The following is a 15,492-nucleotide window of genomic DNA, read 5'->3' on the forward strand; positions in this document are numbered from 1 at the left end:
AAAAAAAAAAAAAAAGAAAAAAGAAAAAAAAAAAAATAGCCGCGATCGCGATCTGCGGTGGCAATTCGGCGGGAGGTCCTTTGCTCCCAGCGGGAGTGAGGGACCGTCCGCCGAATTGCCGCTGAATACCTGGACGTGCCGCCCCTCTCTGGAGCAGCCGCCCCAAGCACCTGCTTGCCAGGCTGGTGCCTGGAGCTGGCCCTGCTATTGGGACATATTCACAACTAAAATCCACAAACTGATAGAGTAAACTGACTGCACCACATTTTATACATCAAGGGAAACTGAGAAAGAGAGGCAATGTCCCAAATTTTCAAAAAGTGATTTATAATTTTGGGGGTCTCAGTTTTTGGGTGCCCAACTTTACATATCTAAGGTCTGATTTACAGAGGTGCTGAACACTTACAATTCCAAATTAAGTTAATGCAAGATACAGGTGCTCAGCATTTTTGAAAATCAATCCTTAAATAGCTAAAAGTTGGTTGCTCTAAAAATGGAGGCAAAATTACAGGGGTCACTTTTGAATAGTGGGCCTAAATGATTTGCCCAAGAACACAAAGTGCATTAGTGGCAGAATTGAAAATAAATCCTCGATTTCTTAACTTCTAGGCCCTGTTGTTCTAACTACTGGAAGGTTCTGCCTCCTTTGTGGTATACTGTACAAATACATTTCTGTATTAAGGCTGCCACCTTTCCCTCAGATACGTAAGTCTTCACATTGAGATCATAAGTGGGGCTGCTGATTTTAGGTTTTAACTGATAACACTGACAAAACACTCCCAATTAAAAAATAACATAAAAAATAAAATTGGTGTTTATCCAATAAACACTGCAAATGGTTATTTGTATCTAAAGGCCTATCTGCATGGAGCAGTAACATGGACCCAGTAACAGGGGTGTGATTTATAAAACATACAAACATGTTGCACATTGACTGACCTGTGTCGACCCTGCTAGTGTGCACTAAAGGTTCCCTTGTGTGCTTAAATGTATTACCGTTTGAAACAGTACTATGTTAAAGTGCACTAGGGAACATTACAAAGAGATACTCACTAGAGTATACTACCGTTACAAGTAATGTATGAAACATACATTACTCAACACTTTTTCATACTATGAAAAAGCCCTGAATTTTGGACACCTAAATAAAACTCAAAACCTGCTAAAAATAAAAGAAGCCCTAAAGAAAAAAAAAAAAAAAAAAAAAAGAAAAACCAGAAGCCCTAATTATACATTGTTATTTGTATACTATAAAATGTTGGCTAGGTGCTTTGAAAATGGAAAGAGGACAATATTCCCACCAGAAGTGCTTACAATCCAGTTAGACAATAGAAAGAGGAAAGCTGGAGATATCATATCCTTCTTTAAGAAGTTGTATTGTATTTTAATGAAAAATAATTTGATACAATGACACAGTAATACAAAGTTACATAATATCTCTCAAATTGTTATTCCACAATTTATAAATCACTTTCTTAATAAAGTCTAAAGATATTTTTGTGCAGATGCACTTCCCCAAAAGTGACTGGTAATATAATTACCAATTAAACTTTTTGACCACAAATCATTGCTAAACTTTTTGTAAAATACACGTTATTTTACAACCAGGTTCTAAAAATCAAAAATGGACAACAGAATTGCCAGTTTCTGAGGACAGTCCTTTTGTTATCAAAATATTTCCAACTACGTTTTACAAAAACAATCCTAATTCAATTTATTCTTCCTTGTATTATTATGAAGTATTTTTGGTTGCTGTGGTTAAGGTTGTGTCAACATTTCCCTTAGGAACCACTATTTCTAGCACTTTGGCCAGGATCCATAAAAGGACTTGGGTATTGCAATGCTGAGACACCTTTTAGGTGTCTAGAAAATCACAGGAACAACACTGCAATCCACAACACCTGAAAATGGAACAGCTTCAACGGGAGAGATTGAGGGAGTCCTACATCAGAATATCCCATAGCTCACCTGTTAGACCATTCTCCTGAAGAGTAGGAGTCCCCTGTTCACATCATTTCTCCCCCCTCAGGCAGAGGGGGAACGGAAACTGAGTCTCACATATCCCAGGCAATTGCTCTAACCACTGGGCTATATGTTATAAGGTAGGCACCACCACTACCACCGGCCAGATTTTGAATAAGACCTATTCTAGTAGGCGGCCTTTGAACAGGCCTATCTGATTGGACCCTGTACATGAGATAGGCGGGTGAATGCCCATCTTCCCCTGGTTTGTGGACCACTCTGGGGCATAGGAAATAGATAAATACCTAGAGGGGGGGCAGCAGTGCGCATGCCCAGATGTAAAAATCTTAGGTGCTTAGAGATTTTTTACCCTGAAAACTTAAGCGCCTACAGTGTTAGGAGTTATGAGGATCATAGTGAAGACTAAAACGAGGACATGTGTCTCTAAACTTCAGACTTAGGGAATGTTTATACTGCAATTAGGCACATGGCTGGCCTGTGCCAGCTGACTCGGGCTCGTGGCCTGCGTTGCATACGAGAAAATGATTTCCTGGATAGACGTCAGGATATGCTTCTATGGGTACAACGTTCTGAAGAATCAGAGCAGGCTGTGCAAAGGGCACTGAGGGACGATGAAGAAATTTGGCAGCATGTGACCTCCAGAAGAAGAAAGAGGAGCATCCATGTACCAGCAATGGAGATACAGGTGAGCAACTGTTTTCATGTTCTCTCCACAGGTACTAATGCGGAGAGTGGACTAGATACATCTGAGGGAAGGGAGCAGAAGGAGACTCCACCAATTGGAAGGCATGAGATGCACTGTCCTAGGGATGGGGGTTCCATGACCACCGCTCCCAAGAGAAGGAGGAGGGTGGTGGTGGTCAGGGACTCCCTCCTCAGGGGGACTGAGTCATCTATCTGCCGCCCTGACCGAGAAAACCGAGATGTCTGCTGCTTGCTAGGAGCTAGGATTCACGATGTGATGGAGAGACTACTGAGACTCATCAAGCCCTCGGATCACTACCCCTTCCTGCTTCTCCGCGTGGGCACCAATGATACTGCCAAGAATGACCTTGAGCAGATCACTGCAGACTACGTGGCTCTGGGAAGAAGGATAAAGGAGTTTGAGGGGCAAGTGGTGTTCTCGTCCATCCTCCCTGTGCAGGGAAAAGGCCTGGGTAGAGGCCAATTGTGGAAGTCAATGAATGGCTACGCAGGTGGTGTCGGAGAGAAGGCTTTGGATTCTTCTAGCATGGGATGGTGTTCCAAGAAAGAGGAGTACTAGGCAGAGATGGGCTCCACCTAACGAAGAAAGGAAAGAGTATGTTCGCAAGCAGGCTGGCTAACCTAGTGAGGAGGGCTTTAAACTAGGTTCGCCGGGGGAAGGAGACCAAAGCCCTGAGGTAAGTGGGGAAATGGGATACTGGGAGGAAGCACGAGCAGGAGAGTGCAAGAGGGGAGGACTCCTGTCTCAGACTGAGAAAGCGGGACAATCAGCGAGTTATTTTAAGTGCCTATACACAAATACAAGAAACCTGGGAAACAAGCAGGGAGAACTGGAAGTCCTGACACAGTCAAGGAACTATGATGTGATTGGAATAACAGAGACTTGGTGGGATAACTCACACGACTGGAGTACTGTCATGGATGGATATAAACTGTTCAGGATGGACAGGCAGGGCAGAAAAGGTGGGGGAGTTGCATTGTATGTAAGAGAGGAGTATGACTGCTCAGAGCTCTGGTATGAAACTGCAGAAAAACCGGAGAGCTTCTGGATTAAGTTTAGAAGTGTGAGCAACAAGGGTGATGTCGTGGTGGGAATCTGCTATAAACCACCAGACCAGGGGGATGAGGTGGACGAGGCTTTCTTCCGGCAACTAGCAGAAGTTACTAGATCACAGGCCCTGGTTCTCATGGGAGACTTTAATCACCCTGATATCTGCTGGGAGAGCAATACAGCGGTGCACAGATAATCCAGAAAGATTTTGGAAAGTGTAGGGGACAATTTCCTGGTGCAAGTGCTGGAGGAACCAACTAGGGGCAGAGCTCTTCTTGACCTGCTGCTCACAAACCGGGAAGAATTAGTAGGGGAAGCAAAAGTGCATGGGAACCTGGGAGGCAGTGACTATGAGATGGTCGAGTTCAGGATCTGGCCCCAAGAAGAAAGGAGAGCAGCGGAATACGGACCCTGGACTTCAGAAAAGCAGACTTTGACTTCCTCAGGGAACTGATAGGCAGGATCTCCTGGGAAAATAACATGAGGGGGAAAGGAGTCCAGGAGAGCTGGCTGTATTTTAAAGAATCCTTATTGAGGTTGCAGGAAAAAAACATCCTGATGTGTAGAAAGAACAGTAAATACGGCAGGCGACCAGCTTGGCTTAACAGTGAAATCCTTGCTGACCTTAAAAGCAAAAAAGAAGCTTACAAGAAGTGGAAGATTGGACAAATGACCAGGGATGAGTATAAAAATATTGCTCAGGCATGCAGGAGTGAAATCAGGAAGGCCAAATCACACTTGGAGTTGCAGCTAGCAAGAGATGTTAAGAGTAACAAGAAGGGTTTCTTCAGGTATGTTAGCAACAAGAAGAAAGTCAAGGAAAGTGTGGGCCCCGTACTGAATGAGGGAGGCAACCTAGTGACAGAGGATGTGGAAAAAGCTAATGTACTCAATGCTTTTTTTTGTCTCTGTCTTCACAAACTAGGTCAGCTCCCAGACTGCTGCACTGGGCAGCACAGTATGGGGAGAAGGTGACCAGCCCTCTGTGGAGAAAAGTGGTTCAGGACTATTTAGAAAAACTGGACGAGCACAAGTCCATGGGGCCTGATGCGCTGCATCCGAGGGTGCTAAAGGAGTTGGCGGATGTGATTGCAGAGTCATTGGCCATTATCTTTGAAAAAGACTAATGTAGTGCCCATCTTTAAAAAAGGGAAGGAGGAGGATCCAGGGAACTACAGGCCAGTCAGCCTCACCTCAGTCCCTGGAAAAATCATAGAGCAGGTCCTCAAGGAATCAATTCTGAAGCACGTAGAGGAGAAGAAAGTGATGAGGAACAGTCAGCATGGATTCACGAAGGGAAAGTCATGCCTGACTAACCTAATTGCTTTCTATGAGGAGATAACTGGGTCTGTGGATGAGGGGAAACCAACGGATGTGTTATTCCTTGACTTTAGCAAAGCTTTTGATACAGTCACCCACAGTATTCTTGTCCACAAATTAAAGAAGTATGGGCTGGATGAATGGACTATAAGGTGGATAGAAAGCTGGCTTGATCGTCGGGCTCAATGGGTAGTGATCAATGGCTCCATGTCTAGTTGGCAGCCGGTTTCAAGTGGAGTGCCCCAAGGGTCGGTCCTGGGGCCAGTTTTGTTCAATATCTAATGATCTGGAGGATGGTGTGGACTGCACTCTCAGCAAGTTTGCAGATGACATTAAACTGGGAGGAGTGGTAGATACGCTGGAGGTTAGGGACAGGATACAGAGGGACCTAGAAAAATTAGAGGATTGGGCCAAAAGAAACCTGATGAGGTTCAACAAGGACAAGTGCAGAGTCCTGCACTTAGGACAGAAGAATCCCATTCACTGTTACAGACTAGGGACCGAATGGCTAGGAAGCAGTTCTGCAGAAAAGGGCCTAGGGGTTACAGTGGACGAGAAGCTGGATATGAGTCAACAGTGTGCCCTTGTTGCCAAGAAGGCTAACAGCATTTTGGGCTGTATAAGTAGGGGCATTGCCAGCAGATCGAGGGACTTGATCATTCCCCTCTATTCAACATTGGTGAGGCCTCATCTGGAGTACTGTGTCCAGTTTTGGGCCCCACACTACAAGAAGGATGTGGAAAAATTGGAAAGAGTCCAGCGGAGGGTAACAAAAATGATTAGGGGGCTGGAGCACATGACTTATGAGGAGAGGCTGAGGGAACTGGGATTGTTTAGTCTGCAAAAGAGAAGAATGAGGGGGGATTTGATAGCTGCTTTCAACTACCTGAAACAGGGTTCCAAAGAGGATGGATCTAGACTGTTCAGTGGTACCTGATGACAGAACAAGGAGTAATGGTCTCAAGTTGCAGTGGGGGAGGTTTAGGTTGGATATTAGGAAAAACTTTTTCACTAAGAGGATGGTGAAGCACTGGAAGGGGTTACCTAGGAAGGTGGTGGAATCTCCTTCCTTAGAAGTTTTTAAGGTCAGGCTTGACAAAGCCCTGGCTGGGATGATTTAGTTGGGAATTGGTCCTGCTTTGAGCAGGGGGTTGGACTAGATGACCTCCCGAGATCCCTTTCAACCCTGATATGCTATGATTCTAAGCTAAGGGGCCTGTTTAACTGCAGTGTAGACTTCTGGGCTTGGAATGAAGTCCAGGCTCTGGGACCCTGTGAGATGGGAGGGTCTGAGCTTGGGCTGCAGCCCGAGCCCGGAAGTCTACATTGCAATTGAAGAACCCCTGCAGCCTGAACCCTGGGAGCCTGAGTCAGCCCTGGGTTTTTAATTGCAGTGTAGACATATCCTTAGGCACCTAAGTACCTTTGTGGATCTGGGCCCTTGTGGCTCAGTCACTGTCAGTCATTGACTTGCCCCTGTATATTGAACTACATTTGGTACTTTAATATTACTCTTAAATCTTGGAACGTTAACAGAACTATAATAGGTACAATGCGGAAATTAAAACTGGAGTTTTAGGCTGTGATTGTGGAAGCTGCTCTATGCATGAAGTATTGAAGTCAATGTGGCCCCATGTTGTGGGTGAGTTCCGCCAGAGACCTTGTCTTAATTTTCTAAAGTAAATTATTGAATATTTTATTGACAAACGAGTGTTATTTACAAACCTTCCAAGTTTTATATTTGAAAAGTTTACAAAATATATAAACTATGCATACTTTGAAATGTCCACATTTATACTGAGTAAACAGGTACACTGTAAAAAAAACTCTTAGTAAAGTAAAAACAAACAATTTAAGGAATATTCAAAACATTTACCCGGACTATGATTCCCATGCGTTTGCTTTCAGATGTGAAGGGGAAAACTTGCAGAATATAATACGTCAGAATTTGTCCTCCTGGACTCTTCAGCTGCATTGAGGTCAGATCTCTGTTAACCAGAGTAAGACCAACACTCTCTGTCCATTGTACCAGAGCTACCTAAAGAAAAGGACGTTGAAGTGTTAAAGGTCAATTATACCCTTGTGTAAACTACACTAAAGCCAAACAACTGACTTCAGGTTAGGGGGCAAGACTTTCCCTAAGACACTAAGAAAAACAAATCTCATGTACAGTGGTACAGAATTTAAGCACGGAAATATTTTTGTATAAGATGACAATATAACAATAACGGTATGTGTATTATTATAAACTCACTATAAAGCAAATAAACAGGTTTATTTGAGTTTATTTCTCATACACAAAGTTATTCACTGAAAAGAGGTTGTACCATCATTAGAGTGTACTGTGCAGAAATATTTTTCTTTAACAGTTCTCATACTAAAATGGGTTGGTTTTACTAAAGGAATGTGTTCATTTAGAGTTAACAGAAGATATACCAAAGGGTGTATGCAAAACATAATACAATAAATAAATCTGTTTTCTACAATGTTCATAAAAACATTAATAAAAAACAATGAATACAAAGTAATGGGAGTAATTCAGTGTTAAACATTTTTTGTAACTGTGGTTTCATAGATGTTTACTTATTACAATTTTTAAACAGACAACATAAAGCTTGTATTACTTAATGTTTTTCAGCATATTGTAGTTATTTAAACTTATAAGTTGATTACTTTTCTTATAAAATATACTATATCTGGGTTTCTGCCTAGTAAACCACATATGAAACAACCCTTTACAAATCTAGATCAACCAAAAGTGCTTAGAAAAGTAGTCTATTTTCCTAAGGGTGATGATGGGGAGAACTGCTGCATTGTACAAATTTCATAAACACTGGCTAAAATTAATTCCATTGCATCTTAAATACACACCCTAGGGAACTGCAAAATAATTGTTGAGAACTTCATATATTTCCTCTAATGAAGCAGCATTTTGGAAAAGTTGCTAAACTTAGTAGCATGCTACTTACCTTCTGTTTTGTGCACAGTGTTCTTTACATACTGTGGTATCCTATTTTTCAATAGTGTTATAATGACCATTGGAATTATTTAGCCAGACGTTTTTAAGTTAGGAAACCTGCTTTATCACTCTTTGATATACAAAAACATTCCATATTCTTTTAATGGATAATATATGCTAATAGATATATCCTCCAAAATTCTACTCCTCTGCCCCCTCCCTATTTATCAAACCTCACCAAGGGCTGGATTAGATGTCTAATTACCTTTAAAAATCTAGCCCTAAGTTTTTAAGAATGAAACTGACTATTGTGCGGAGGGCCTACATAAGTGGGTCTTTGTACAGGGCCTCTGCATTGGGATCAATTTAGTTCCCAAAAGTTAAACCTAAACTGGCATAAAGCAGTACTGAAATCTTCAGCTGGCGTCAATTGTCATAGCTCCATTGACTTCAGTGGAGTCATGACTATTGATGCCAGCTGAGAATCTGCCCTTAGGTGAGTAGATCACTTTATGTAGCCCCTTATGGGAAGTTAAATTAGGAGGTGGTGGCCTGAGTGCTCTAACAAACTAATACAGGATGTTGTCAGTGCCTGTAAATTCACTGTAGGCACCAATAAACGAAAATATGGAAAAGAGATGGTTACTGGAGGAGAATAAGAACATTTTAAAAACAACACTGTTAGTTCCAAAATCACAGTGAAAGTCTATTAAAGATTTTCTTCTACAATAAAACTACCACATAAGCTGCAAATGATCCAATACTTCCAAGGTTAATTTTCAATTTTCACAGTGAAAGGTTACTATTACATTCTGACCTGTAAATTGCATCTTTCTGCTAATACCCTATCATCTCATTTGTGTCCCTTTGCAGCTAGGACTTAAGCGTTCTATATTTGGTGACTCACATCTGTTTATTATTTAGTTCATGCTTGGCTTCACAGACCATTTGAGTTAGCAGTTTGTAACACAGTCATTTTATATTATACCTGGGCTACAACTCTATGAAGTTTGTTTAGAATTGATCACTAGTGGATCAAAGTTGGATAATAAGGCACAAGAATCAACTTGTGTGTGGGTGAAAGGCTTCAACTTAAGATAATCATGTTAACTTTACACTGGTACCAGCCAGTTAAAACATGTGTTTGACCAACATGACCCTGACAGCATTGAGAATGATATTGTTAAGTCCTAGCTTCAAATACCCAGAGTTCTCTAACATTCCTAAGTTGATTCTCCAAATATTGTTCTGTGCATGCGAAAACAGGCTGTCCTCCTGCAAGATCTCCTCATGCCTGAACTTGGTACTAAAGGGCCAATTTCCATCAAAGGATGGCTTAACCTCACTCTTCTTATCTTCCTGTTTGCTCCAGCTCTGTACTTGGGTTTCAGGCATAGGCAGCCTGGGGGGTCCTTGGGGAAAAAGTGTCAAACTCTTTCTGAAGACTTAAGGATTGCTGTACAAAATAACCAGCAAAAGTCTGGATCAGCTGCAAAAAGGAATTCAAAGCAGAGAAGAATGCTTATACAGGGAAGAAATTTTTACTGAATAGGACACTGTGGGCAGCCTAGTCTCTAAAACAACAACAACCCCCCCCCTCAAAAAAAAACAACAACAAAAAAACCCAGCAGGCTGCAAATTATTTTAATTAGTGTTAGTCTTAGTTGTGTTGTGTTTAACTTTACCATTTGAAGAGCTTAACCTCTTTAATATGCTTGATTTTATACTTACATCATTATAAAGCTGAACTGCTCTTTTCTATTTAGTGTTAATTTGAGGTTTGGCACATCAAATGTTTTGGATCAGATAATTTGTTTCTTTAGAAAAAGTGGTAAGAATAAATATACACACTCTCAAGTTAAAAATGTATATAAATGTTAGTAGTTCAACCTTAAAAGGACACAAACTCTCTACATTTTACATATAAAGCAGACACCTTATTTGCTTATGCTAAGATTTTTAAAAACAGGAGTCTAATCTTGGGCTCCTAAATTAATGTTTCTTCACCTAAATAAGTGGTCTGATTTTCACACATGCTGAACACCTGCATCTTCTTTTGATGTCAATAGGAGATGCTTGGTTTTCATCACTTTTAAAAATCAGGCCACTAAATTAGTATCCTAACTTTAGGATCCTATTTTTAAAATTCGGATGTTAGCATATGTTACAGATGTATATGCATAGCATATTTAGCAAATATACATACTATATTTTGGCTAACAACTATGAGAATTTGGAGTTCTTATTTTGGGCACCACACGGTTCCCATATTTTCTGTCATATCAATAAGAACACATTAAAAGCGACTAAAAAATAAAAACAAACAATATTTAAGTTACATTCCTTATTTCATACACTTTTGACTTTTATGAAAATTAGATTTTAATGCTATACTTGGTTTTGTTTTTTCAACATAACGTAACATTGGTTTAATATATATTTTTGAATGCAGAATACCTTTGATTAATAAAGACATTTCAATGCTAAAAATATAATGACCAGCTGCAAAGTGGGCAGGGCGGGGGAAATATACAGAAGTATTAATAGAAGAATTGTAGAATAGTAGAATTGGCATGAATACCCAAACTGGGTATTTGCACAAATCAGCTATGTGGTGAATACCAGTGGAGGACAAGAGGAAAGGCCATACCAATGTATCTCCTGTCTTTGGAGCAGTTGGACCCAGTTGCCACTCTTCTGGAGCTTACTACTGCAATTCTACTCCCTTTCCTCTGCATCACTCTTCTGAAACTCTAACTGTAAAATTCACTCTCTCTGTAGTTTCTGAAGCATGATGCATTTTGGGGTATAAATACCAGGGAAAGCCTTAGAGCACAAAGTGAATGAAGCTGCAGTAATGGAACACGATGGAGAGGAGCTGCTAGTGACGACTATTGCCACCAAGGTAGCAGAATGTCTCTTTCCCTATCCCTTCATGGGAATTGGGAATGAGCATCAGAAACAGGTATTCCCCTTTTTTTTTAAATGTATTCATTCCAAAATTAATAAGCTGATCCACTAAACTATGTAGTCATAACAGTCATGTGAATTCAGATGTGTTAATTTGCTTCCAGTGGTTACTGTTCCACCTAAAATAGTCTGTGGCTATGGATACTGTCCCTCTCCATCAGTAGCGAAATAATACTTAAAGTAGCATCAAGTGGCTGCCCAGCCTCAAGGGCAAGCAATAAAAGTGATTTTACCAAGTGCTTTTAAGGCAAAACCAAATACTTTCCTTGGCATTTTAGAATGGGGTAACTAAGGAACAGACATGCCAAAGATTACAAAGAAAGTTGCCCCCAACCTAATCTCTGAGGAGGCAGACCCATATCTAGGCTAGAGTGACTCCTATAACAGTTGTACTTAGCTAGAACAGCAAAACCAGACTAATTACGCTTACCTCCTTTTGTAGTGGTTTAAGTGCTTTGAGATTTTTTCATAAGAAAACAGCACTACACTGAGTGCAATGCAACATACAATGTCTTGGCCAGCAAGCATAATGGGCTAATAGGCTAGGCATTAACTGCACTACAAAGAAACCTGCATTTCAAGTTGGCATTTAATTTAGTAGGACATTTAGTATTTTTACCATCATGAGGAGTGAAGGCAGACTGTACTGTTACATGAGTGTGTGGCTGACTTAGTGAATGTGCATATCTTGTGAGGTACATGCAAAATGAGGCAGGGCTCCACAAGAGCCATTAGTAGCTTGCACAACACTGCACACTCCTTTCATTTAATAATTTGGCAACCTAGCTATCCTGTCTATTTAAATATTGTATCATTTGCCTAGCAAAAGCACAAAATGAAAGATGTAAAACTAAACTGGAAGTTTCTAGAAAACGCCATAAAAATAGATAAGGTTGCTAAATGAGAACAATGTAGTTACCTATCATATCAGTCATAAAACCCTCGTATTTATTAAAGATAAGAAAATGAATGGTTAAGGAATCATAAATCTTACACTACAGATACAACCAAACATTATTCTAATCAAGTAATAAAATGCATATTTTATAACACAGCTATCTTACCTCTAACCTAAAATAAATACTATTCTTTCATCAATCTCAAAATATAAATAGCCTTTTGAAAAAGAAATAAAATGTGTACATGTACACACAGTTGTCACACTGATCAGCCTGAAAAACTCAACCTACATAATTTTATTATTAATCACTAATGTTCTACATTTTCCCCACTAAATGTCATCTGTAACTTTATTCTTAGGAAACAGCAGTAACAAATTCTTCACCACAAAATTATGCGTGTTAATTAATACAGATATTAGCTGTTAATATTTCCTATTTAACAAGTTAAGAAAGATACTTAAAAACAAACAAACTAGCCTCAAGTCAATAATGTATTAGTCCGAGTTAAGGATGATGTTTTTGATGAAATAGGCATTGTTCAAGATAGGCAGGAGAATGAAACAGACCCAGCAATGGATTTTTAAGTGATAAGAATAATACATTTGTTTGTTAGTTCTGGATGTTGCATAGGATTTCTGTTCTTAACTTTTCTCTCCACATTTTTAAGTGATTAGTTTTTATTAATGATGTGATATTTAACTTGTGCTTATGCAATTTTTTTTTAAAAGGACGTTGTCACTTTGCCAAACCCTACGACTCCTTTGTAACACTCCAGCAATGCAGAGTAGCTGGAAATGCAATATTTTGGTACAATTGGTCAGAAAACCAAGTTTCCATTTTGAGGGAAAATCTGATATTTTGAATTTTCCTTTAGTCCTGAACTGGGACAAAAAGTCAGTATTTTGAAATTTACTGTAGAATGGAAATTGCTAAATATTTCATTTTGGAAACATCAAAATAACTATCCAAATTTTTTGTTTTGATAATGTCAAAATATTAAACTATAAACTACATATATAATAAAATATTAAAATAAATTAAAAGTTAAAGAAGTATGGCAAATTAAAAGTCAGAACAAAAAATAAAGTCTAAATGAAATATTCCATTTTGAGTCAAATTTTTCTGCTGGAAATTTTGTTGAAATTGACACATTCTTGTGAAATGTTTTAATTTTGAGAAAGTAGCATTTTCCAACAGAAAATTGTTATAGTGAATTTTTTTCAGCCAGTTCTAATTTCTGGTTACCTGGAGATCCCCCTGATGTATCCAGTTCTAGATGACACCTCTCTCCCCCCGCGCTTGGCATAGGGGACATAACCAAGGAAGGGGGATATCTGGAGCACTGCTGTGTTTTGGAGTTCTCCAATTGCTCGAACGGCCCACAGGGGCCGTTCCAGCTTGGTGCAAGGTAGGGTATGACTACGTTTTGAGCTGGGGGTGTAATTTCCAGTTTGAGGAGACATACTCACATTAGCTGTGATCTAGCTAGTGTGTTAAAAGTAAGCGTAGCCACGGCAGCATGAAGGACTGCCCCGAGTACATACCCCTCTGAGACCCAAGAATGTATTCAGGGCAGCTAGACCCTCCCACAGCTCACATCACAGAAGCTACACTCTATTTTTAGTGCACTAGCTCAATTAGTGCTAGCACAGGTATGTTGCCTTGAGCTGGGAATCATACCCCCAGCTCGAAGTGTACACATACTTAAAGAGATACCCTAAGGTTTCTATTACTTGCTTTAAGCACTGAATCAGAACAAGCACCCGCAGGACTGAGGGCATAAAGATGGCGTATAGCTATCTCCCCTCTTGCTTGTCTCCCCTCTTCTCCCCAATACCTTTTGGCCCTGCATTGTGAAGCACATGGTTGGATACAAGGATATAGCCCGCTGCTTTGGGTTTTGCAATAGATTATATCTAGATGGCTTTCTATAACATTGTTAGATAGCTTGGATAAGTTCAGATAAAGTTGAGCTATGCATGGTGATCTGAATCAAACATATCCAATACTGTATAAAGTGTATGGTATATCTCAGATTTAAACTGTTGCCTCATCTTGGCAAAAAGAAAATGATAATATGTTTCTATGAAACCACGTTCAAATACCTCTTCGGACAGAGGCATGTAACTACTCTAAATCTTTCAGATAATATTCGCTCAGTGTACTTTACAGTCCATGAACCAAACTCCACTTTGAGTTTAATCAGTATAAATTGCAAATAACTTCACTGCAGCCAATAGAGTTACTTTCAATTTACACAAAATCAACCTGCTATACAAAGGATACACACGGTATGTACACGTCATTTTTAAATTAAGACTATTCTTTGAGACTAGGTGGAGGTGTGGGAGAATTTTTTCAATACTGCTCTAATACTGAGTGTTTCCAATTGTTCAAGTTATTTTCTGTAAAGATTTTGGGAAATTCTTCCCACTTGTTCAGCAACAATTCAGATGATTCCAATTAGCAGTGAAGAATACTCAGAGACTGCATTCCTTTGTTTATATTTACAAATGATGATTTAGTGATTGACATTTGTATTTTATGATTTTTAATTACGAACATTCATGGTTAAATATAATCAAATTATTAACTTAAAACGACAATCTGATCATCTGGGAAAAACACCAGTCAATATTCAAGATAGGGTATGGAGTAGTTATTCTTGGTGAGTCTCGAAGGTCATGGAAGTGATGGTTTTATGCTACTGAATAATTTGCTCTTCACAAATACATTGACAAAACAACACAATTAGTCTTGCTTGAATAAGCACACACACAAAAATGAATTAAACAATACAACATGTCTCATACATTACAGCTTTAGTTTTGTAAACACAAAAGCTGCTTCACTATGGGCATATCATTTCCCTTTTCAAATGATCAGCTTTGTATCGTTGTAATTAATTTTAGCAACTCTGTTATCTCTTGCACATTAACATTTGAATGAGATGACTGACCATAGCTTAATGTAACATTTAAATATTCCAAATGTTGGAATTAGATGTTTGGGAGCATAACAATGCAGGAAAACGCATAACCAATAAATAGGTAGTAGATGAGAGTAAGCAGTCATTAAAAATCATGACATATCTATTTTTCTTGACCAAAGGAGGCCAAAGGTCTTGAAAGGCTCCTGTTCATAGCATGCCTCTGAATTACTTGGGTCTGTGACCTTTGTACTTTATTGCTCTACCTACTTAGTTTATATCCTTTTATGATTGTTCATTACATTAGATTAGCACTGGCTTTCCACAAGTAATGTGAACAGGCACTTATGACAGTTGAGCAAGAGTTGTTTTAGATTTTGTCAATGGCTTTCCCAGTGTGTACGCATTGTTTGCTATGCTGTAGCTATAGAGGACAGAAGTGACAGACAAATGAAACTTTCCACTCTTTCAGAGAAAATGAAATATTGATCACTGATCATAAGAAACAATGAGCCTGGCAGAAGTAGGGTTCACATTAAGAATACAAAATCAGTTACTTATATCAGGCTACTCTAAGACAATGACTACATATTTTATGGTGGATGTATCTACTCCTAATCATGCATTTTTGTCACAGTGCCATATATAAATGGGATTGTGAAGAATTTCAAAT

General features: G+C 39.4%; 1 protein-coding gene across 3 annotated transcripts in view; it reads right to left on the bottom strand.

Moving 5' to 3' along the window:
- The window catches only part of ATP9B (ATPase phospholipid transporting 9B (putative)), a 292,155-nt gene that overhangs the window by 33,088 nt on the left and 243,575 nt on the right, over positions 1-15,492 (bottom strand). For all 3 annotated transcript variants that reach the window (XM_034762489.1, XM_034762492.1, XM_034762491.1), the window contains one exon: positions 6,936-7,097. In XM_034762489.1, the coding sequence (XP_034618380.1) occupies positions 6,936-7,097 (162 nt within the window). The remainder of the gene's footprint in view (positions 1-6,935; positions 7,098-15,492) is intronic.

Source organism: Trachemys scripta, chromosome 2 (genome assembly GCF_013100865.1).
Source record: "Trachemys scripta elegans isolate TJP31775 chromosome 2, CAS_Tse_1.0, whole genome shotgun sequence".
NCBI lineage: Eukaryota > Metazoa > Chordata > Testudines > Emydidae > Trachemys > Trachemys scripta.